General features: G+C 39.9%; 1 protein-coding gene across 5 annotated transcripts in view; it reads left to right on the top strand.

The window, feature by feature from the left end:
• SPIN1 (spindlin 1) overlaps positions 1-26,062 on the top strand; it is a 43,779-nt gene that overhangs the window by 12,309 nt on the left and 5,408 nt on the right. For 4 of the 5 annotated variants that reach the window (XM_032674699.1, XM_032674695.1, XM_032674697.1 and 1 more), the window contains exons 2-5: positions 13,567-13,789; positions 19,194-19,242; positions 24,452-24,705; positions 25,712-25,945. In XM_032674699.1, the coding sequence (XP_032530590.1) occupies positions 13,738-13,789; positions 19,194-19,242; positions 24,452-24,705; positions 25,712-25,945 (589 nt within the window). In that variant the 5' untranslated portion in view covers positions 13,567-13,737. Of the gene's footprint in view, positions 1-7,540; positions 7,738-13,566; positions 13,790-19,193; positions 19,243-24,451; positions 24,706-25,711; positions 25,946-26,062 lie in introns of those variants that run through there. The other variant, XM_032674698.1, reaches the window with a different exon arrangement.

Here is a 26,062-nt window from a genome sequence, read left to right as displayed (position 1 = left end):
GCTGCAAGTCAAGAGATGGTTGTGGAGCGGTGGAGAGTTAAATGTTCACAGGTTTTACTGAAGCATGGGGTGAGTTTATAGGTGCTTCCCTGAGGGTTGAGAGGTGTCCACTCAATCACTGCTATTAAAAGCTTGTGAGGGCAAGATGGAGAAATTCTTGCTGTTGAAGATGATTGGGTTAATATTTGTCTGTGTTGATGATGCAGGTATTGAGATGTTGCCTAAAAGACCTCAGAGAAAAAGACTCCAGGCCAGTTTAGTGTATGAGATAAGACAAAGAGAGCAGGTCCTTTAGTTGAGTGTGTAGGTCTAGAGGAATACACATCACGGGGCCCTCAGACAGAGGTTCAATGATTTTATAAAAAGGTCCATCCAATCCCAATTTGTCCACCCCCGGTTCTGCCCCGTTCTGCCCCCAACACACCCCTTTGGGAATTGGGTCTGGGGGCGTGTGGGACCCTTTCTTACTCATCTTCATCTTCTTCACGGCACATACAGTCCTTGGAGTTCCTCCAAAGTTCGGAGCTTGAAGTTCACTGTGTCTGTGTGATATCTTCTGGTCCAGGCCTTAGGGTGTTTTTCTACAATTCTACCTTGAAAAGAAGACTAAACAGGCTAAGGGAATTTTAGAGGGATTGATATGAAATGGGGGAGTAGGGTTGGGTGTGTGTAAACATTATGCTACAGGGTGAGAGATATAATACAGCTACATTAAAACCTACATTCACTACACATTTGCTTCTAAAAATCTATAAAAGTTAAAAATCAAAAAAAAAGCTCTGAGGCATCAAGGTATACTGGTAAAATGTGGTGAGTTTATAGGTGCTTGTGTATATGGGATTGTTTGTCTGGAAATTTGTTGTTACTTCACTTACTCGTTGTGGTTTTTAAAAAATCACTGTACTTTTGCTCCATAAGGATCTGTAACTTGAGACAAAATCTGTAATCTCTTAGAACAAAAGGTTTTTTCCTTAAGTACAGTGAAGTACTCTGAGGGAATTGTATCAGAAAAGACATTATTTTTGTCAGTCAGCTGACCTCCTTCAGATGCAAACATCATAGCTTAACTTACTGAAGCTATATTTGTAAGTAATAAACTTTAGGTATGCACTGAGAGCTTGTTTTTGTTAGGAAGATTAGTTTTTTCAGCTATAGAAGATGCTTGTGTAGGTATGACTTGTTGCATGATGTTCTGAGGAGTTCTGATAAACCAGCAAATAACTTCTTCCTAATGCCTAATCTAAACCTACTGTCTTTCACTTGGAAGCCATTCCCCCATTTCCTGTCACTACATGCTTTGTAGAAAGTCCTTCTGCAGCCTTGTAGGTCCCCTTCAGGTACTGGAAGGCTGCTGTGAGGTTGTCCCAAAGCCTCTTTTCCAGGCTGAACAGCCCCAGTTCTTCCCTACCTGGCCTTGTAGGAGAGGCGCTCCAGCCATGCGATCAGCCTTGTGTCCCTCCTCTGGACCCATTCCAACAGGTCAATGTCTTTCACGTGCTGGGGGCCTGACACCAGGGGGGTCTCACGAGCGTGGACTAAAGAGGCAGTATCTCCTCCCTTGACCTGCTGACCACTCTGCTTTTGGTGCAGCCCAGGACACAGTTGGTGTTTTCACCTGCAAGTGCGTGTTACTGAGTCACGTTGAGCTACTTCTCATCCACCAACACACACAAGTCCTTCTCTGCAGGGCTGCTCTTCAGTGCATTCTCTGCCTAGCCTGTGTTTGTGCTTGGGATTGCCCTGTCCCAGGTGCAGCACCCTGCACTTACGTGGCCCTCTTGAACGTCATGAGTTCCTCACAGTCCCACCTCTCAAGCCCATGTTCTTTGTGTGCAGCATTGTGTGGGCTGGGTAGGATTGCAGACGTAATTCAGTGGTGTGTTCGTTGCGCTGCTGAAGACGACCAGTGAGACTTGCTTAGCTTGTGTTCTGCAGTCTGCTTTATGCTTTTTCTGGATGGTTTTTGCTGCTGACTGAAGGGCAGAGTTTTTCGGAGGTGTTGGCTAGAAGTTTTGTTTGCGACAAGTAGCCCTCAGTGAGAAACCAGAAACCACAGAGGAGCGTGTATTGTGGTTGGTTTTGCAGACGGCCTAGGACAGAATGAAACTCTGCAGTGGTCCCAAGACTACTGGTATGAGGAACTATGTAAAAAAAGGTTGAGCTGCTTACTGAATTAGTCACAGTCAAATGACTGAAGGACTTTTTCTTTAAAGCAATGGTAAAATGGTTTATGTAAATGCAAGGAAAACTGAAGGCTGAAGTCAGGGACTAGGATAACGCAAGAAGAATGTAAGGGAGTGCTTGAGAAGTAAGATATTTCTAAGTTGTTTTTTTTTTTGTTAAAGAAGAATTCTTGGCTTGCTTTAGTTCAGTATTTCAGAGTGGCAGATAGCTTTAGAAACTATGATAGATTGGTAAGTGGTTTTGACAGGTGAAGGGGCTCTACCAGTCTGGAAGGGTAACTGAAGTGTGATAAACGTGGGGAGAGCCAGGCAAGCCTGGGTGCTGCCAGTGGCACAGACTTCTTAACCTGATACCCTCAATAGAAGCACTTCAGTGTGTGTATGTGGTGTCACTAGTCACTTTGGTTGTGTGCCTGGTAAGGCTGTTCTCAGCTCATAACTGGTTATTATGCATGTACTTAAAATGCTGTGAAATGTGAGAAGAGCAGAGCTGTAATGAACGTGGAAATAATTAATTTTGGTTTTATAAGGAAAGCAATGTGATTAGAGTGAAGCAAGTTTAAGGAGTGCTCAAATTTGCCTTTAATATTTGTTTAACTTTTACTAAATAGCAGTGCATCATGGCAAGTTCAAAAGGTCCTACTAGGAAAAAGGTTAGTAATGGTTTATAAAACAATGTCCCTGAGTTCTGTGGAACAAGTCTTCAAAAAATGTAACAGTGATTTAGAAACCTCCTTTAACTTATCAAGCAGTTGTCTGTATACAGAAGCTTGAGTTTAACTTCGGTATTTCTATGTTTGATCTTTTATTAAACGTAATTTTTAGATAAGGTTCAAATATTTTAGACTGTTTTGAGGATGCACTGTATCGTACACTTGTTTTGTGTTTAGCTTGCGTACTCTTTGAGCAGATTTTTTTTTTTGTATTGGTCTGAAGTAAGAACTCTAAAATCAAAACGTTAACATTGCTATCTTGGAGTTTCAACAGCTTGGGCAACAGCAGTTCCTGCTTCAGATCTAGGACTTGATTGTGGGCTGTGTTTTATTTACAGTGTTCTTAGTAGTACAGAATGTGCTGAAATAAGATGAATGGAAAACTGCCTCATGCTTTTAACATCTGTGTTGTGAAGTGAGGTTCTTTATCAGCTATTTGATCAAAATCATTTATGGGGGTACTTATTCCTACCTTCTCTTCCATTTAACAACTCTTATTCTCTTAAAAGAGTCTGAAGTCATAGCTTTAGGTAATTTTGAATGTACAAAGTGATTCTGATAAAACCCAAGTGTAAGGACATAAAGAGCACAGTTGCCTGTTTCAGGCACAGTCAGGGCCATAGAAGGAACTTGCCATAAGATAAGTCTCCACAACAGGAGCTTGAGATTAACACAGAAGGGATGAATTTGCAACAGGAAGATGCTATTTCCAGGCCTAGCAGAGATGAGGTCTGTTTAGTGCATCCTGGTTAATGCATCCAGACAAAAATTCCTGCTGTGGCAAGCTGCATGAAAGGAAGCAACTGCTCGTACCTGTATCACCAGTCAAACAAATATCACCTCAAGTTATGGGAATACACCTCCATGGATACCCGAAAGTTGGATTCTCTAAAGCTGGTACCCCCGTGCGAAGCAAGGGCGCACACTGCCAAGAAGCCCAGGGTGAAGAAGGACCAATGGGACACTGCTGGATCCATGGGTGTTGATGTACCTTCTGCTTGATCACCCTCTCTCACATTCTCTTACCTTTTCTCTTTCTATCTCTCTACCTCACATTGATTGTTAAATAAAATCTGTATTGTTGACTTCAGCATATGATCTCATTTTCATCTTATTTTGGGCAAAAGGATCTCTCACTAATTGGATCTTAACATTAAATTGTTGTTGTGGGCAGGATCCCTTTGATATGCTAGTTATCAGTGCAGTGCAAAGCTATTGCAGTGTTTTCTGGTGTGACCTGGAGCTGGTTTTTTTCCTCTAGGAGAAAGTCAGACTGACCTGATGGTTAAGAGGGAGAAAGACATTAACCCTCAGTGAGCTAATGACTGATTCAAAAGGAATGACATTTTGAAGGTCATTGGAAGGAATGACCTTTTGAAGGCTGAGTCAAATGGGTTGTCCCTTCCTGATGAAATTAAAGGGATAATGCTAATCCTTCTCCTCACGGTGTCATCTGGACACATAATGATTGGCATGATCCACAAGCGTTGGCTGATAAAATTACAGTTCTTACAAAAGAACATAAACTAAAACCAGGCACAGTAAAGGCAGTTGTATGTGCTGGTTTGGTGCTACCCTCACAGAAGCACAACAGGGGTCCTGGCTATTCAGAAATCTGAAAGTGAAATAAGATCTTTACAAGATTTGGTGAAAGAATTGAACTGCTAGCTAAATGAGGAAAATGGTGAGGCTTCAGGCAGAGGCAGTGCCTGTTGCTGAGGTTGAAAAGAGGGTGTGGGTGGAGCCATTGCTTGCTGCTGAGCACGATCATATTGGAAGGTTTCAGGCATGACTTTGGGATGCGTATAAGAGAGAATTTTATGGGTTAAAATGGTGCCATATGCAGCTACTGAGATATCAGTCTGGCCATAAATCAGGTGAGAGTGAAATCCAACAATTGGAATCCTGTCAATGCATCCCATGCATTTGTGTTGCAGTTGTTTCTCATCAGCAATAAAATTCCTAATAGATGTGGCAGTGTAACATTCAGTGTCAATGCAATGGGATGTTGAGAAGCTGGGTGTGCAAACTGGATGGCAAGGAGTTAAAATCACTGGAGTAGATGGAGCAAGTATTATTTGCCAGGCTACTAAGGTTAATTTATGGCTCCTGGGTAAGAAGTAGAAGTCTGCTAACCCTAACAAATCCAGGGACTACAATGCGTTTACTCCATGCAATACCTGCACCCCCTGATTTGAGGATTGCTGGGGTATCACGGTGCCAGATTTTTGCTTCAGCACAAAATGGAATTTCTAAAGTTATAGCTGATGTGGCTCCAGTAACAGCTGCAGTACCCAGTATTGCAAACCTGACAGCCACAATACAAGCACCCGCGTGCTGGGGCATTGATCGGGTGGTTTCACACTCCCTTTTCTCCTGTCTGACTGGTGCATGAGCTGAGCAGACAGTTGTAGTTTAGTTTATTACAGGAATTGAATGCTAATACTGCATCTTGAACCGCTACTGAATTGGCACTTACCTGGAAGAGAGGTAATACACCTTTAAAAGATTCCCACAGGGATGTAGGTGTTCCACCACTATTGCACAGGCTGAGCTTGTCAAAATTCTACAGTCTCACTCCCTCTGGCCATGAAATAAATCTGATCAGACCCCCCTGACAAAGTAGGGAGGCAACAACAGCAGTGGGGCAAGTGCTTCATGAAATAGAAGTTGAGATTCCACCTGAGAAATACCAAGTCCAAGCTGTTAAACAGCTTGAGCCCCTAAGGGAAAACCTGTCCACACCAATTGCTCTGAGACTTGTATTGTTTTATTTTTCCAGAAATGATACCAGGAATGCTGCCAGCACACCCCCACTGGAGATCATGAGTCACCCACTAGGGACAGCTCCTCTCAGAATTACAACACTGTGGTCCCCTCAGTCCTTCTGGAAAGCAGATTAACCAGTTTGAGTGGGGGACTGGACAGTGAATTTATATGAGAAAGCTCACAGAAAACAACCAAGGAGATACCATAATCACTTTTCCCCTAGGCCCCTTTAAGTTTTTAGTTAATTGTGTGGTAGGCACAGGAATAGAATTAACACTCAGTGGGTTGTTCCTTCTTTTTAATAATTGGTCTGTAGTAGGCCGAATTTTCACTTTGTATAGGAACCTGCTAACAGATGAAATCGAGCTGTGTGGAACCGATGGAAGTTTTAATTACCACCACACTTCATTGGTGCTTTTATCATAAGCAATTTATTGGGAGACAAAATATTAAAAGGATTATATATGACGGATGGTTTTATGTATTGTTTGATTTTTGCTAAGCTTATTTTGTCTTTTTACTGGGAATAAAACAGTATGGGAAAAGCTTTTACTTTTATATTACAGATGTTTTACTTTGTCTCAACAATTGAGAGTTGGGGAATTCAACCAAATTTAGCCTGGGAGTTGGTACAAGGATTTATGCATATTTGTAAGCATACAAATCAGGGAATATGTATTACTCTTCCCAGTTTTGCCTCAAAAGGGTTTAGATTTATGATGATTTGACTAAATTTTTAGGAGATATTGACAAGTGAACTAGATAATCTTGACAAAACAAAATAACATGTTACATGGGAAATGGCTGAGTCCCTCTCTCTAGACCAGAGAGAGGGATAGCCATGGACCTCAAATGGGACATGGGTGGAATACCAGCTGTATCATGTAACATATCATGTAACTCTTCCTGGAACCATTTATGGAACCAAATGTTATCACTCATTAGGCATAACATTGCAAAATGCCACTTCTGTTCCCTGTGTGACTGTACCATGGTGGGTTTTTCCAGATCTCCAAGATTTGTATTCCTTCTTGAAGATCCGATTGGGTTTCTGTTGGGTTTCCTACCACATGTCTAAGGGCTTTTATCTTTACTTCATTTCTTTTATTTATGCTAATCAGTATGGTAACTACATACATTCTGTACTGCATGTGCATCTCAGTTGTGGGTGCAACAATTTTACAGGAAGGTCATGACCAGTAGTAAAGCACAGTGTTTGTTTTTAGTCAGGATAAAATGACAATAGAGCTCTACTCTGTCCCCCAGAGCAATAGAGTATGGGCCCAGTCGAAGGATGTGTTTGCATGAAAACCTGTTGTATGAGAACTTTTTTGTGTTTTGCATGAGAACTTTTTATGCATAGATGGCCTAGTTGAAGGAACATACCCTAAGTACTGGGACTAGATGTGTTTTCTGAGACCTTAACTTGCAGGTCCAACAAGTGCGGAAAAAGGCTTTACAAAATCAGTTGCCATTAGATACGTTGTTATTAAAGGAACAAGGGGTATGTGGAATGTTAAATCTCACTAAAAGTGTGTGTTACCATTCGCAATGCAGCAGCATCGATTGAAGAAGGCGGAGCCAACATGAAAGAAATCACTGCTAATCACTCCAACCCCAAGATTGGCTTCCAGGAGTTATCCCCAACTCCTGGCTGATGTCAGTACTCTGATCCTTGGGACTCACAGGGTGGGGGCAGAGGCTAATGAGAATTGGGTTGATGACTGTAATTGGATTTTGAGTGGTCAGAATAGCTATTGAATGCTGTATGATTACTTGTCTTATTGCTTCTGCTGCTTCTGTCTTGTCTTCTGCTATCCACTACATGAACATCACCCTTGTGGATAACCTGTGAACCAAGGAAGAGTCCACAGAGGACCATCTTTGAGCCACAGGGTGGTATAATAATACTTGTCTGACAAAGATCACCCCAAGTTATGAGAGTATGCCTCTGTGGATACCTGGCACTTGGACTGAATAAGGGCGGTGCTCCCAGAAGAATGATTTGGGGACCCCCACCACTGAGAAGCCCAGGGTGAAGAAGGACCAGTGGGATGCCAGTGAATCCACAGGTGGTGACTGTCTTCTGCTTGATCGATCAGTCTCTCTTCCCCCTGCCCCCCCTTTTCTATTTCTTTCTGTCTCTCTAGCTCTGATGGTTAAATAAAGTCCGTATTGTAGACTTCAGCATATGGGCTCGTTTGCACCTTAAGTGCAAGACCAAGTGATGAAGTTCAGTTTTAAACTTATACTTAATAATAGCAGTTTTAAAATCATAACTTTTAATCGCTTGGAAATTACATTTTGCTGCTGCATGAAGTATTGATGACACTCAGGATAATATCAAACGTCTGAGAACATTTATTGGACTTTCTGCGTTAAGTGGCAGAGACGTGCAGTTCAGTTTCATAACTTTTGTGTGACAGTCTGTATGATAACTACTAATATTGCGTAACAATTTCTTCTTAATGTCTAGTCATGATTCTTTCTGTAAGCAGTCCTCTGACTGTTTATGAAGTCTGCCAAAAAACAAATGTGGCTGACTTGTTAGCACTTTTAAACTTCTGATTATCCTATCCTATCTATTATCCTTATCATATGATCTTAATTTTGCCCTAGAAGAGAAATCTCTTTATGAGAAGACTTTCTGTGCATTGATCCCACAGATTTGTGAACTTCAAGAGTGTGGTTTCTTTATCATAGCTGCACAGTGATTTCTTGAAGTACTTGGACAGATACTGGCAAATCCATAATGGAGTTTTTTACAGGATATGTTAAGACTCTCACCTGCATGCAGTGAACTGATACTTCCAGGTCTCTGATGGATCAGACTTCAATTTCTGCTTTTGTTTGCTTAGATTTGTTGGACAATTTGTAATAAGGCCTTTTTTTTTTTTTTTCTGCCCTGCAAAAAGAGCAAAAACTAGACTGGTACAAAAAAGAGCAAAACTATATTGGGCTTTTATAACCCTGAAGGTAGAAAGCAGTTCTCTCATGATATGTTAATACATACATACTGTTTTGAGTCATGTGTTCACATATGCTGAAATTGTTATCCAGATGAAAAGTTAAGCAAAGAAAGCAAGGAATTTCTAAGGAATTCCCAGATAGCAGACGAAAACACTGGTACTGGGCAAACAGATAAAGATCATATGAAAATTGGCGTGAAGGAGTAGAGAGGGGGAAGAAATAATATGAAACTCATCACTACAGTGCTGCTAATGTGGTCAACAGTTATGGCCAATAATCTGTAGCATTGGGGGGGAAGAAAAATAAGCTGAATTACACATGAGACCTTTCTGTGCTTTCACAGTACAGATGTCCAGAGAGCTGTTTCTCAGATTGCCATTAGACTCTACCAGGCTAGCAGCTGACCTGCTGTTTGAATCATCTCCGGGCAGTTTTTGTCTGGGGCAGTTTACTGTTCACTCTGCTTGCACTTGTGGCCTGCTGAGTAAAGTCTTTGGTCCTTGTAAGTGCAGTGCATGTCATGGGGTATCCTGTGGAACTGTGTTTATGGTAAGCCACTTGTTGAGACTGTCACTTCTTGAGGCCAGAATTCCACATTTGTGTTGGATGTGGAATTTGTACCGTATCCTGAAGGCTAGCATAGAATATCAGGCCAGTCAGATGAGAATCATGTGACCTGAATTCGTAGTTGTCCACAAAGTCTGAAATAATCCTTTGATTGCAGTAGGATTTAAATGCACTTTAGAAAGTGACAACTTGGTGTATTTCGAAAGAGTAGGCATTGGATTCTAGATGCCTAAACATTCCAAGAATGCTCTTTGGAGAGCCTTTGCCTCCTAAAGCTGAGCTTCCATAATCAGTTTTGGTGATGTGGCACCAGTTAGATCTATGGACTCTTATCTTGGACTGGAATACATTTGGGAAGTCTCACATTTTACAGTGACTTTTTCACCTATGAATTTTATTAATTTTAAGTATGTAGCACATATATGTGAATAAGACAAATGTTCTGTATACTTCTTTGCATAGTGCTTAGAATTTTGAAATTGATCTCTCTCCCAGTCATCCAGGGCTTTTCAAAGAGCATCTGCTCCTACCACCAAATTATGTCCCAGTGTGATACAGTGTGTTCTTCCTGTAATGTAGAGCAGTTGTCCTGCGTGGTAATTGTTGAATGTAATTACTCTGTGTTTTGGGGGTTTTGTTTGGTGTTTCTCTGTAGAAAATGAATGGTCCTATTTCCTTAGATCTTTTGTTTTTCATGCTACTGATGAATGAGTGCTCTAATGCAGACAAGAAGACATTTATTTTCTGTACTTTGAATCTCCCACAATAATGGGGGATATTAAACAATGCATACGTATTTATGTAACCATAAGGGTAATGTAGGCGAGGCTGAAAAATATTTACGCACTTGGAAGAAGTAACATCTTTTTAACATTTGTACTGTAACAATTTTATTTTTTTTTAAATCAGAAATAGCTGCATTCTAACATGGGTGCTGAGAGTCCTGTGCTCTCCTGATCTCTTTACTGGTGTTTTTATTGCAATTTAGAAGTGTAGTGAGGGAGTTCTGAAAGTTAATCTTGCAAGGTAATACTCTGATCCTGGGAATGTGTTAATTAAGTCCCTGAAATTAAAGAAGATAAGCAAGTTTGTTTAAAATATTGTTTCATAATACTGACTCTAATGAAGTTTTTACTGCTGCCTTTACAAAGTGGCTCAATTATACAGTCAGAGTTTATTTCAAATTACAGCCACTGCAAATCTTAAATGCTAAATTGCATTAAGTGAGACAGGCTGCTTTAATGATATGGTATGAGGAAAACATAGTGGAAGTAAAGAACAAACTACAGTGTGGTCTCTTAACAGCTGCATTTGCTAATTCAAAAGGAAAAAAACAAACCTGAATAGGAGACAGTGGAAATTACACTTCCAGGATTTCTCTCTGGCTGTTCTTTCCATTTATTTTGTGTGCATGTGTGTGTGTAAGAACTTTAAAATTCAGTATTTGTAAGTTACCATTTCCATGTGATCTTGTAAAACTGTACTAATGCCTCAAGTTAATGAAGATAAACTAAAAAAAAAAATTAATTAATCCACCTTTCACCTGGATCACTGTTTCTAACTCTATAATAGAGCAATGGTAAGGACATATGTTAAAAGACAGTTTAAATAAAACCTGCTCAAACTGTTGCCTGAGACAGAAGACTTCTAAAAGAGCTAGTGTCCTTTGTAAAGCTACCTGTCTTAATTCTGAACCTTTGGGATAATTCTTCAAAATAATTCCTGTCATAGTTGTTACTGTACTACGGTGCCTTCTGGCACCACCTGGTGGGCTCCAGCGTTTTTACTTGGCTGTCTAAAACATTCCTCCTGTATGCAGCTCCCTGCTGAGAGCTTCCACCGCTCTGGCAGCAGGAACAGACCTGAGAAGATGTGAGCCTGCCACTTTTGTCAGAGACTGTATAATCTGAATACAAGCGACAGGTGCTATTACCATCCCTCTCCTTCCAGGTTTTTACCTGGAAAGCATTTCCGCAGCAAATTGTTTCCCTCTGTGTTCACGATGGTAGAATTTAGGTGTACTGTCAGGAGTGATGCACTTAAATTTGTGGGTTTGGCGTCAATGGCACTAATTATCACTGCTTTTGTGCTACTAACGTCCCTCTTCAGTGGATAGTACGGTCATGAAACTTCATGAAACTTTCATGAGAGCGTGGTAAACAGCATCGTACTGTGTGTTGCAGTGAAATGCATGCAATCTTGTGGAAATACAGGCACGAATGATAACTAATTGGCTAGGGAATTATTTTAGGTGGTTACACTCTTTTCATGGAGTTAAAAGCTCACGTAAACATTTTAATGTTTCCAAACAACTAAGTTTGTAGAGGTTCACAGTGAAAACTGCAGCCTGTGCATGTTGGATTTTCCTTTATTTCCCTTTATGCTGCAAAAATTATTTTTTTATGTGGCTACATTTTTTCTGTCTTAATATCCTGTCTTCCTGCCTAGTCTGATAGTATGATTGTACTATTTTCATTAAAACTCGTATGGTTGACAATTTGTAGGGCTAACACTTGATATTCTCTGAAATACTCCGCAATAATTAGAGCACTATCAGACAAAGTAGTCATCTAATTTCCACATGGTTTTTTTTTTTAAAGTATGCTGTGATGTGGAAAAGTTTGTAAAAAACAAGCAACACACCTGGGCTGGTGAGTAGCAGCTCACAAGTCAAAACAATTTGTCTTTTAAGTGAAAGCTGCAGCTGCCCCGATGGTGACCTGTGGTGTCGAGTGTTGAGGAAACGGGTATCTGTCCTTAAACAGATACCTTAAATGGGTATCTGTCCATAAATTTTGTTTTCAGAAAATCAGGTTTTATGCCTTCTCAGTAATATCTTCAGAACAGTCAATGTGCAATTGCAATGTAAATTTAATTCAGAATGCTAGTGTTAAGCTCAAGTTTCATCTTCAGTAAGGTTTTGAATTAGTTAGTAGCTTAGTTTCTAGAAAATCAGCTTGAATGCCCGAATTACATTTTGACTTCAGTAGCCTTATGTTCATCCATAGGTTCAGAGAGCAGAGTGAAGCACTTAGTATTAAGTGCTAGCATATGAATTGTGACTTTTAAAGGATTAGGAAAAAATTTTCTGGTTTAGAGGTATGATGTCAAACTTGTGGCATAGTAATGATTGGGGACATTCCATTAAAAAACAACTTAACTGATAGAAGACCTTATCCTTTGAGGTGTTACAGTTCTCTTTCTAAACATAGCTATCTAATCAATGCGGTCAAAATACTTTATATTTTTACCATGAATTGGAAATAATGTGAGGGGGAATTATATAATACAGGTGTTAAAAATATTTACAGCTTCCTTGAATAATAGAGTAAAAGGGTATGTTATTTCCTAAATCTGAAGAATTTTCGTGTTTTGCGTATTTATGGAGGTGGTGATGATTTGGTTTATGTTTGGGGGGGTGCTTTTTGGTTTTGTGGGGTGTTCTTAGAGCAGAATATATAATACAATATATAATATATAATACAAGATTGCAGTTGTTTTTCAACTACCAGCTCTTCTGGAATATCTTCAGTTAGCTCTTCCTAAAAACTGCAGATTGCTGAGTGTTTGTCTCCCTATTGCTGTTTCTTCCTAGAGGTATTTCTCTGTGTTGCTTTATTGTTCCTAGAAGTTAACGGGTGGGATTCTTGAAGGAATTGTCAAGTGTGAGATGTAAATGCATTTTTCTGCTTAACAGCTTTACCATACCTCAAGGCATGTCCCTGCTGTGTTCCCTTATGCAGTAAGGCACAAGCTTAAGGTACACTTTTTCCCTCAGTTGGATCACTAGTTAAGGGAATTCTTCTGGTTTTAACCCTTGTATGAAAATTGATAACAGCTTCCAAAACTGAAATAGAAGATGGAAGACCTGTACTGATTCACAGATAAGAGAGAACATGATTGCAGCAGTGATATCTCTTAAGGAAATGATCTGATCTCACTTGCCTTAATTGTGGGCAACGCTGAAGTAGTGAATTATTCTGCATAAATTTCCAGAAACGTTACTCTTAAATGAGTTAAACTGTAATTATTCGAAAATATTTTCTTTTTTCAGGTGGCGACAAATTTCTGGAAATAAATCCTAGAAGGGACTTTTTGAAAGTTGTCCTCACCTCCCTCAACTAGAGGAATGTGATGACTAAATAAACACTCCAGAAATTTGATGAGTTTAGGTGTAGAGAGTTGCCAAAAACTTCATCAGATCTATGAACAATCGACTTACTTGACAAACTGGTGGCTTGAGCAGTCATTGCAGTGGAATATCCTGTTGAGTGTGAAAACAAGCATTAAACTAAGACTTGGTTAAAAGAATATTTTTTTTTCAAATTAAGCTTCTAAAATACTTCACCTGTTTTGTTTTTCAGAGTACTGTAATTGAAAGTGCATCTTCTACATTTGAGGAAGTATAAGTTCATGATTGAATGGTGGATTAATAAATAGTGTAATTCTAAGAGTGAGAAGATATCCTGGGAGTTGGGAAGAACTGGATTTTCACCCTAGTCAAGCAGCTTTGCTGCTCACTTAAACACAGATGAATGAAGACCCCATTTGGAAAATCACCAGGTCAGCGGTCCAGAGCTGATGCAGGTGAGGTATTTTTTCCGGGTGGTTTTTATTGGTTTTAAGGGATAACAGTGATCTTACTTTATTGACCTTTAAAATATGTTAATGATTTTATGCAGATGTTATTATTCTTGTTTTTCAAGAACAATGACTTTGGTTCTAGAAGCTGATAAATTGAAAAGACATACAAAAATTTAATTTAGCAGTGCAGACACGACCTTCATTTTGTGTTGCATCAAAAGCTACGATCAGTGACCTGTAGGGTCATGTCAGTCCCCTGTAGGGAAACATGATGCAGCATATTTGTTGTCACCAACCATTGTAAAGTGAAGCTTTTATGAAATTGTCAAGAAACCAACCAACTGCCATATCTAATTGAGAAAGGTCACTTAACTTTTAAAATACCCAAACCATAGTCCATTCTCGTGCTCTCAAATGCTCATCCGTTGAGAATTGGAGCAACTGATACTGGAAGATTTCTCTGTAACCCTTTGGGAACTTTCAGACCTATATTTTACCTGTGACTGGCTTACAATTTGCTGTTACTCATTTGAAACATTTACTGATTCCAGAGGTAACTACAGTGGTTTCAGAGGAGAGACCCAGGAAAATAAGAACACTTATTTTCCATGAGTTTTCATTCCTTCAGCTGCTGAGTGCTTTTGACACTGTCAGAATGCCTGTGGGAGTAGAGTTGTATCTCTGAGAGAACAGAAGGGAGAACAGGCTTGGGACCTGGTCCTTAAGCTCAGTCTTGTTGACTTCTGAGCATTAATGCGGCGCTGTGCCCAACTTCAGAGAACTGGCATTAGGTTTTCCAGGAAAGTGTTAGAAGAATTTTCTCTGACCACTCCAGTGTGACATGCAATGAACAACAAAAACTACAACACGTGAAACTTGTGTAGAGGATGGTTATGTGGCTGGATTTCTTTTTTCCTAAAATCTAAAACATTAAGCTAGGACGTTTTACTTAAATTTGTTAAGAAAAAAAATTGCTTCCTATTTGGTTCTTTTTACTCTTTAAACAAAATAAATTTTAAAAAAATGACGTACGTAGTTTAGGAGTCGCTTTTTCAATTGTTTGTTCATTATAGTTTGTCCCGTAACTGGCACTATGCCAAATTTGCCATTGAAATTGACAAACAGATTTCTTGAGATGTCATTTTTGCTTTTTAATATGCCTCTGCAGAAGTTAAAATTTGTCTTTTATCTTTTTTACTCTTAAATGGGTAGTCCTTAACTTACATTGAGTTGATTAGCATAGTATCACTGTCATTTAAATACACCCCATAAATCATACACATTTGGTCCATCTCTGCTTCTGGCATAGTTGTGGCCTAGGCTTGGGAATTTGTGGCTTTTGGTCACTTGCTGTTATGTTCTCAAGGAAGGCAGCTGCTGACCTCCTTGCTGTGTAGGGTTAAGGTTGATCATATTTGGTCTCCTGAGGCCAGATAGCTTGTACTGGTACTCTGGAACTCTGCCTGGGGATGGGCAAGGGCTGACCAAGAGGGCTGGGGTTAAAGGGAGGGAGGGACAGGTGACACATCAGTGGGTGCCTGCTGCAGGCCTCCCATCCAGGAGGATCGAGCAGATGAGAAGCTCTGCAGACAGATAGAGGCTGCCTCATGTGCACAAGCCCTGGCCCTCATGGGGTACTTCAGTCACCCCAGTGTCTGTTGGAGGGACATCACTGTGTGGCATAAGCAATCCAGAAGATTCTTGGACTGCACTGATGACCATCTGATCCTCCAACTGATAGAGGGGCCAGTGAGGACAGGTGCTGTGCAGGGCCTGGTTCTCACCAAGAAGGAGGAGCTGGTGGGGAATGTGAAGCTCATGGGCAGCTTGGGCTTCAGTGATCATGAAAGGGTGCTTTCAGCAAGGAAGGTGCACAGGAAGGTCACTGCTCTGGGTTCAGGATATCAGACTTGGGTCTCTTCAGGAATCTGCTTGGTAGACTTATCATGGGCTAAAACCCTGGAGGGAGGAGGGGCACAAGAAAGGTGGTTAATTTTCAGGGACCAGCTCCTCTCAAGCTCAGGAGCAATGCATCCTGACAGGGATGAAGTCAGGCAAAAACACCAGGAGGCCTGTGTGGATGAACAAGGAGACCAGGGAAAATATGGGCTCTCTGGAGGGAAACAGGAGACCTGGTTGCCTGTGATAGAGGTATTCAGTGACTTTATCTCAAATCTTCACCAGCAAGGGCTCCAGCCACATCTTCCAAGTCACAGAAGGCAAAGGCAGGGACTGGAAGAATGAAGAACCACCCACTGTAAGAGAAGAGCACATTCAAGACCGTCTAAGAAACCTGAAGGCGTGCAAGTCCATGGGACTGGGTGGAACTAGCAGAGAAAGTGACACTGTCCATCAGATTTGAGAAGTCATGGCAGTCCAGTGAGGTTCCCGCTGATTGGGAAAAGGGGAAACATAATCCCCATTTTTACAAAGGGAAAAAGGGAAGATGCAGGGAATTACAGGCCAGTCAGTCTCGCCTCTGTGCCTGGCAAGATCGTGGACTTAGATATTCCTGAAAACTATGCTAAGGCACGTGGTAAATAAGGAGATGCTTGGTGACAGCCAGCATGGCTTCATGAAAGGTAAACTCTGCCTGATGTAAAAATATTAAAATATTTCCTTGAAATAATGGATGTTCACACTCAGAGTTTTGCAGTCAGCTGGCTCAGTTTCGAGGTGGCATTTCTCAGTGATCCCATTACGACCAGTGCTGTATAACATCTTAGTGACAGGGACAGTGGGATGGGATGCACTCTCAACAAGTCTGACAGCAAGACCAAGGTGTGTGGTGCAGTCGATACGCTGGAAGGATGGAAGGAAGGAATGCCATCCAGAGGGATCTTGACAAAAACCTTGGCAAGTGGGCCTGTGCAAACCTCGTGATGTTCAGCAAGGCCAAGTGCAAAGTCCTGTACCTGGGTCAGGGCAGTCCTGCACTCAAATATGGGCTAGACAGCAAATGGAACACTTAAGGGTATTGGTGAATGAGAAGCTTGACATGACCTGGCAATGTCCACTCGCTGCCCAGAAGACCAACCACATTTTGGGATGCATGACCAGCAGGGTGACAGGGGTGGTATTGCCTCTCCAGTCCATTCCAGTGAGACTCCACATGGAGTACTGCGTCCAGCTCTGGGGCCCCCAACGTAAGAATGATGTGGACCTTTTGGAACAAGTCCAAAGGAGGGTCACAAAGATAAACAAGGGCTGGGGCAAGGAGCTGTGGTTGTTCAGCCTGGAGAAGAGAAGGCTTCAGGCTGACCCAATTGTGCCCTTCCAGTACCTGAAGGGGACCTAAAAGAGAGCTGGAGAGGGACTATTTACAAGAGCACATAGTGACAGGACAAGGGGGAATGGATTTAAACTGAAAGAGGGTGAGTTTAGATTAAGTATTAGGAAGAAATTCTTTACTGTGCAGGTGAGGCACTGAAACAAGTTGCCCAGAGAAGCTGTGGATGCCCCATCCCTGGAAGTGTTGAAGGTCAAGCTGGATAGAGCTTTGAGCATCCTGTTCTAGTGTCCCTAGTAATAATAGAAAAACTAATGTTGAAGGAATTCTTCTGGACCACGAAAGATTCTACAGGCAGATAATTCTGCTTTTGATCTTCTTATTAGAATTTGCTAAACATAAGGATTCTGTACTGTTCCATCCCCTTATCTGTAGCTACTGTAGAGGACAGAAGCTCTTACAGTTTTTCCAAGTGTCTAGCCAAGCAATTCAGTAGTATAACCTGAGATGTCTTTAAAAGGAGTTTACACATCTCCTTGAGACTTTACTGAATTCAGACAGTGCAGAATAGGAGGTTGAATTGTGGCAAGTAGGCATTTGGTCAGTTATGAGGGTGAGTTTCACATTGCATCTTCAAATATTTACTCTTGATATTTATATTAAACATCAGAATGCCACAGCTTCATTTATTAAACTGGAAGCTTAAGGTAGCCTGAGTTGAGATGACGAGTAGTGCTTAGTTGTCTTTGTTGGCTTTGGTTTAGTGCTCACTACATCAATGAAAAAGTTGAATCGTATCAAAAATATGAGGTTCCCAAGGGAAGAAGTTAGCAAACAAGGCAAATTCCCCTTCCCAGAGGTCTGCGTAGCTTCTGCTGTGTATTTATTGCAGATGCTGTAGTAAAATCTTCTTTCCATGTAGGTCTAGTGTTCCTGTTCTTCACTTTGAAAGAGAAATGCTTTTTACCTCCCTGCTTATGCACAGGTGTCAAGAGTCCTTGAGCAGAGGACAGAAAGCAAGTTCTTGTGCTGAACCATTCTATTATTTTGTAGTGTTTTTAATTACTTGAGCTAGTTTAGCCAATATCTTACGTTTCTCTCATTAGCCGGTAATGTAAAACATAACATACCTGTGCTCTCATTCTGGTGTTGCAGTGTCTCTGTTTCATAAGAACATTCTCTTTTTCTAACAGTTTTTTTAAATAAAACATCACCATATTTTTATCAAAACATGTTTTATTATATTGTGTATTAGTAGAACGCAGCCACCTCATATACAGAAGAGGGAGAAAGCTTTTTCTAGAGGTCGTAGTAAAGTCCAAAAATTTTGTGGGTTTCTAATCAAACTTTCTGCAATACTTTTTTTGTTTTCCAACTAAGTTCTTACAAACACGCAGTTTAATTATTTGGTCTTGTAACAGTCAAAAGTTGCAAGTAGAATCCTTACTGCAGTAATTGGCAGCTGTAGTGGGTTTCTGTGGCTGGATTTTGGTAGTGCAGGGCTACAGCAGTGGCTTCTTTTAGAAGCTGCCAGAAGCTTCCCCTGTCCCCTGGAGCCAATGCCAGCCAGCTCCAGGACAGACTTCCTGCCGCTGGCCAAGGCCGAGCCAGTCAGGAGCAACAGTAACACCTCTGGGATAACATGTTTAACACAGAAGATCGTGGCACGGAAAGAATTCCAGCCAGAGAAGAGTGGAGTGAGAACATGGAAACAGCAATGTAGGCACCAAGGTCAATGCAGAAGGAGGGGCAGGAGGTGCTCCAGGAGCCAGAGCTGAGGTTCCACTGCAGCAGGGTGGGGCAGCTCTGCAGCTCAGATGGGGCAGCTCGGGTTCCCCTGCTGTGCCCCTGCAGCCCATGGACGAGCCCATGCTGGACCAGGTGGATGCAGGAACCTTTAGTTGTATTTTCTCTCCCCTGTCCAGCTCAGGAGAGGGGAGAGGGTAGTGCAGCTTTGGTGGGCACCTGCCATCCAGCCACGGTCAGCCCACCACAGCTTCATGAACATGTTGCCCATGTCTGTCTCTGCAGAGCCTTCTCCCATGGTAGCAGATAGCAGGTCACTGATCAATGTTAACATGACATGTTTGTATTCTTTACGTTTTGACATTCAAAACAAAGACTTTTATGTAAGTTTTAAAATTATTTTTCAGTAATTCCAACATCTTTTATATGTAGGTCATGCAGGAGTGTCTGCCAGCATGATGAAGAAGAGGACTTCCCACAAGTAAGTTGTTAATATTTTTGCTAAAGTATAGCTCTCAGTAACTGCAAGTACTGTTCTAGAAATATATCTGTATTGTTCCACTCACTTTGTTCTTGAAAATCATGTGGAATAATATTCAGTCTATATATGTGTGTAGAGTCAGACTTTTAATTCTTTCAGGAGGGTGGTAGGAAAGAAAGCCCCACAGATAAAGACTTAAAACATTGTTTTGACTGTTAATGTGGTATTTGTCTTTAATACAATTTTGCAGTTCTTTCTGGAATCCATAGAGAAGGATATGCAAGCCCAAAATCATCCATGTGTACTGTAGGATGTCTTTTCTCTGGCACAGAGTTCATGCATTGTCACCAGGTCAATAGAAACTGCAAATCATGCTTATTGATAACCCAGTCTCGATGTAATCTTAGACAAATCTAATCTTGTATGCACTATTACTGTAGTTTTGGAAAAGATTTTTCTTTTTTTTTTTTTTAAATAAAGAGTATACTGAAATACTTCTGTAAGGAGGCTGCTATCTATGTGGGAAGGAAGGATACCTGCTTGTGCTACACTTTCATGGCATGTATTTTTCCATCTACAATATTTTTAAATAGTAGCAGCTGAACATTGGTGAGTAGCTGTGTGAAAATAGAGGTAATCTTCTGGGTATAATTGGTCTTAGATGTCATATCTGGCTGTATATCTGGTGGAAGAAATGTAAGCTGGGTAAGTGTGAAACTTACTAAAATGTTACTAGCTGCATTTTAAGTATAAAGTCATATAGTGGTATATCAATCAAAAGCAATTTGTTCAGCAGGTGTATTTTCTATGATTAACATAGTTAATCACTGCTAAACAGTGTTAACTGTTTCCCAGAAACACCACCTGATGTAAAACTACTCTAATCCCTTCCACCAGCTCATCATTATCCATTCTTGTCTATCTTCATAGAAGGCAAAGAGAAACATTTATTTGTCTAGGGACAGGTAGAGTTGGTTAAAATTTAATTTCTCTTGTTCTCTTTCAACCGCTCAGAGAAAGGAGTGTATGATGGGAAGACTATCAGAGGTGGGTTGCCTTTCGTACTTGAGGGTGGCTAGATTTGTCTTTACTGTTGTGTTAATATACACTTATTTAAATAAATAGGCTGTAAATTTCGTAGCATAAAGGCTTTTGTGGGACATGAGAAGTTTTGATCCTAAGTGTTATAATTTTGAGGCATTTAACTTGAGCATCCAGCTAAGTTTTATGTTAATTTAGCCTAGTTCAATTGTTTATTATTTAGTAAAGGTTTTTTGTATGAAGCCAAGATGATTTATTGTGTGCTTCTCTCTGACTTGTCTGAGAATGAGGCAAAGTAGTAGAGAATTGTTTATATTTATAGTTTAACACAAATCAGTAGGTTATGAATGATGATGTAATACTATATGCTGATACTACTCTGAGCCAATATGAAAGACCATGAGTTAGTAATGCACACTTTGTCACTGATCTAGTTATTAATTTAGTTGCTCTCATTTAAAGAAAAAGAGGAAGAAGCCTACTGGCACTCAAAGGCCGTTGAGATTTTGAATCAGCTTCAGAAGGTTTGCAGCAGAGGAAGGAACAAGGCAAGACTCAGTAACTGAGGGTGTGATAGAATGAGCAATGTGGATGAGCCTTCTGAACTATTCTTTCCTAAATGGTAGTGAACTGTTGAGCCTTTTGGAGATGGTTCCTGTGGGTATAGGGCAGTTCTTCCAAGTGCTCTGTCAGTGGGTAGTGGTGATCTCTGCTAATATGAAGCTGACCTCACTGGCATCAGATCAGTCAGTAGACTCCAGGATCTCATCCTTTCCACCCTTGGTGTATGAGGAAAGAATACAAGAAATAGTACAACTATGAAAGTCCTTTCTTTATAGGATCTCCAGATTTCATGTAGTTGGCAATTCAAAGACTTTGAGGTTCAGGTTATACCTGCTGCAATTTAAGTTCACAAGTGAACTTAAACATTTTGATATTTTGATCTCACTTTTATGCTAAAGTAGTTCTTGGTTTCTGCAACATGTGGAGCTGAGATTCACAACTGAATGACGGCTTTTGAGGGAGTACAGAAAGTACTTTAAAACTTCTGTCTTAACCTAATGTGGCTCATAATCTGAATATTATGAAAAGTAGTTAATAACAGTCTCTCATCACCGTTCTGCTGTTAGTGATAGGCTGTAATAAGATCACAACCGCATTAAGTTTTGGGTCCTATTTTTAATAACTTTTCTGCTTAGCATCATGAAAGACTTGAAAGTGTCCTGACCACTGCTGCTGTACTACCTTTATAATGTCTTACAGTTTTCCTCCCAGTTTTTCACAGTTGTGCATTTTTGGCATATCTGAGGGGTGTGGTTTTCTTTCACCCTTCTGGGTTTGTTTTTTTTTCCTTGTGGTGTTTTTCTGAGGTGAGATGATCAGGAAAAAAAAAAAAACAAACCATCAGTCGACCCTAAGTAGATGACTTTATAGGTTATTGGGGATTTCCATTCTCCTTTTTAAAGCACAACTCTCTGGTAATGGTTGATTTTTCTGCTGCCAGTCCTGTGCAGTTCTGCACAATGTTGGTTTCCCTGGCAGCAGCTGCCAAATAAAAGTTTGTGTGAGGACCATATAAACACAGCTTTAAAACCTGGAGAGGTTTCTTTCAGGCTGTGCAGTCTATAGTATCTGGCTCTGATAATGAAACTTTTCCACATAACTAGGTTTTACTTAACAGCTTACACCCTGCAAGATAAAGAAGAGGATCTGAAACTTTTGGGAATCAAAAGGCCGTTTACAATGGGGATGTGTCTGATGTGTCGAGCTATTTCCAGGACTTGCTCATTTCTGTTTCTCCTGGCTCCATGTTTTCCATGTCTAAATGTTCTCTAGTCTTCAAGAGCAAATCTCCATGGAATTTTAAAGATAATGCTAATGAAAGAGAGGGGAGAAAATTGCATTGGATCTTCTGGATATAGCATCATAGAAAGTTATGAATATTTGTGTTACTTGATGTATCACAAAAATAATACACTGCAAAGGAAAAGAGCATTGGTTACTTGGTTGTCTTACATGGAAGTACATTCTATATTATTTATTAATATTTAACAACTTATACGTGCTTTCTTACCACATGTTCAGGATGCAAGAAGTAGGCTTTCCTTAGGAGTTTAGTGGTTTGACTGTCTCATTTCTTATAGTATGAACTGCTGCAAAAGAGAGTGAGCAGCTGTTCAGTAATACAACCTTCAGACAAAAATTTGAACTGCAGGTACACCTGGCGGGTACTTGACTTGTAATTAAATTTGTAATGCATTTTACTCTATGAGGCATTTTAAACATAGTTACCCGTTTGAACTCAGTTAAGTTCTCTTTTTCCATAATTTTTTTTAGAATGAGTGTGAAACTTTTCGCCTTATTTTTCCAACTCAAAGTGGATTATGCTTTGTAGGCAGAAAGTAAAATTGACTATGAAGTTGAATATGAATAGTATTTTAATCTTTTTCAAAGGTGAGATGATTAGCAGCATAAACTGCTTAAACTAGATAAAGCAATGTCAGTTTTAGCTTTTATCTTTAGTTGTCTTTATTCCCTTTAAAATGGAGCAGTGTTTCATTAGAACTACATGAATGAATTACATGCAACACAAACTGAATTTTACTGTGCCAAGAACCAGCTCTCTGATCTCATTTTCTAGAAGTAAAATATTACTGACACTTACAATTAGAAATACATATATATATATATATATATATATGTAAACTTGAACAGAATTGGAATTTGAAAACATACTTTAGTTTTTGCATAAAATTAGAACCAGATTTGTGGGAGAGTCTCTCTTTACGGAAACTCCCACCTGTTCCAGTTGTCTGTGCTATCGAAGTTTGATCTTCAAAAAGCTCAAATGATCACAAAAATGAAATTTGACAAACCCCTGTGCTAAGATCTTCATGGTGAATTAAAGCCTGGAGGTGGTACAAGCTGCTGAAGGAATTGTGTGTCTTGCTTTCTATAGCTATGATTATATCTTTAGCATTAAGCATTCCAATATCACATAGTGAGTGCATTATTCTGAAAGAGCATTTCCAGGGTTTCAGTGGTATGGTTGTTGCCTTCTTTTTTTGGATCATGTAGAGAGAGTTCTGAGAGAGCATTCATTGTTCCTGGAGATATTTTTCTTTAGACACTACTAATCTAAGGAAGAGTTTTGTTTTCTACAACTTATACTCTTCTGGATGTTGCTTTTAGGCATGCTAGTTGCGTGCATAGATTACTGCCATTGAAAGGATGTGTGCTACAAGTAGTAGCCCAAAAATTGATTTTACAACTAGTTGACATTGAGGAGAATTTTGTATACTGTCATAATGTCCCTTAGTTTCTTCCATTTGGATTCAAAATTGCCAATTCGTGTTTTTAATAACTGGATAGAACAAAACTTTTACAACAGTTTCAGTGATTTCAAACTGTCAAATAGCTTACATCACAGTTGATCAGAACAGCAACTGCTATTCACCAGAGGGAATTTCCATGCCAATTCCATGAAAATAGCAGAAGGATAAAAAAATATATTTAATTATTTTCCACATAAAGGAGTATCTCTTTTGTGGCCATTTCCATTACATGCAGTTTTTCATTTCCCATATTAAAAGGAGCGATACAGAAGTGTTGTTGCTACCATGTGTCTTTAAAAATATTCTGAGTCAAAAATATCTGTAAATGAAGGAGGCTAAATTTCCTTCAGTTGAAAACAGGTTTGTTTTAGGGAAAAAGCAACAGCTTGGAAGAATTTTAGTCAGCCACTGGTAATGTTTGCACTGACTTTTGCCTCCTGGGACAGGAGTTGTTTACTGTTCTACAGAGAGCAACAAGCTAGTAAAGTTGTAATACTACCAGGTAACCTTGTGCTGTGAGACCTGATCAGGTGAGTTTTACTTTGGACATTCAGTGTAGCAAGGAGCAGAATAGTTCTTTTGGCTTAAGCAAACTAGTTTTAGAATTTGCTGTTAGGAAACTGACCGTTTGAAGCACATAAAAAATGTTTCACTACTTTTTAGTGTGTTTTTCTTTTTTCCGATACAGTGGGCTATGCTTTACGCCCTGATTTGAATAAAGGTGTGCTAAACTGTAAAATATATTGTGATATAAAAGCAGACAACTACTTTCAGAAGTAGAATTTTGAATATGTATGTACTTGTTTAATATTAATGTTTGTATCTGTGCACAGAAAACATAGAAACAATGTGGGACCCAGCAAACCTATTTCTCAGCCACGAAGAAACATTGTAGGCTGCAGGATACAGCATGGATGGAAGGAAGGGAGTGGACCTGTAACGCAATGGAAGGGCACAGTTCTTGATCAAGTTCCTGTAAATCCCTCTCTCTATCTCATCAAGTATGATGGATTTGACTGTGTGTATGGACTAGAACTTCACAAAGATGAAAGAGTTTCAGCACTTGAAGTTCTTCCAGACAGAGTTGGTAAGCATTTTAGTTTTTTTCTCCTAAATTCATATGCGTGTGACATTCATTATTAAATGTTCTCCACTAATCTCTGCAAACTTCCCCCAAGATAGCACCTGAACACTTGAAGGTTACTAGTCAATTTCATTTTTGTCTCATGACATGTAATCTAAAATGCTCTTAATTATTTTTGATTCCACGAAGTTTTGATGATACTAGTGAGTGCAATTGCTGTCTTCAAGTAGTGTGCAGTATATTCTGTAGGGGTTTTTTTTGATTAAAGTTTATGTTTCTGTTAAAATTTCAACTGTAAGACATCTTGACTGTGGTGTCTATTGTGTGTGTCTAACAGTAATAATGTCACATAAGTACATGAGGAAAACCTCGTGAGGGAAACCTCGTGTACTTCCCTCAAGTACTTTTAATAATGTGAGGAAGGCATTTTCTAAATGAAATAACTTGGTTAGTAATAATGCTTTTTGATGTTCAGAATTAGCACTGGATTGTTAAACGACAGTTTTTCAAACCACCAGGTTCGATGTTTACTCAAGTAAATACTAGTTTATAAACAGAATAAGCTATTCCTTCTTCTAAATGCAAAGCAATAGGTAGCAGTCTGTACAGTGGAATTAGGAGGAACCAAGCCTCAGAGCTCCGTTAATAACATCATAGAATTGTTCTGTGGTTGGCCTGTCTTTCTCTTCTCCTATCTGCCTCTCACTGTGCAGTGTCTAGTTAAAATACAGAGAGTCTTTGCTGCTGTGGCCTCAGTTGATCTCCCTTTACCTTGCATTATGATTGTTTCGTCATAGGGGGAGCACAGTAATACATTGATATTTTAACTACATTCTGAAGTTTTGTAAGTCTTCGGTAGTAAACTCTCTGGAATGGACAGTGTTCATTTTGTGTATGAATTAACTAACTTCCCATCGGATGATTTGTGTATGAATAAGGGTAAAGATTATTTTTCACGAAGATACATATCTGTGCTTTTGAATGAACTTGTGAAATGCTGTCGTTTCAGCTTCATCTCGAATTAGTGATGCCCACCTGGCAGACACAATGATTGGTAAAGCTGTGGAACATATGTTTGAGACAGAGGATGGCTCAAAAGATGAATGGAGGGGGATGGTTTTGGCTCGAGCTCCTATTATGAACACGTGGTTTTATATTACCTACGAGAAAGATCCCGTCTTGTACATGTACCAACTCTTAGATGATTATAAAGAAGGTGACCTTCGCATTATGCCTGATTCAAGTAAGTAGGCCAGTTACTCTGGCAGCTTTTTGTACTAAACATTTGTCTGTCTTTATTTCTGGACAGAAGAGCTGACAAACAAACACCTTTTTTGTTGCTCCCTTTAATTTTATTCTT

This window comes from Chiroxiphia lanceolata, chromosome Z (genome assembly GCF_009829145.1).
Source record: "Chiroxiphia lanceolata isolate bChiLan1 chromosome Z, bChiLan1.pri, whole genome shotgun sequence".
In the NCBI taxonomy this organism is placed as follows: Eukaryota; Metazoa; Chordata; class Aves; order Passeriformes; family Pipridae; genus Chiroxiphia; species Chiroxiphia lanceolata.
Note: the sequence above shows the minus strand (reverse complement) of the source record. Positions and strands in the feature narration are given on the sequence as shown.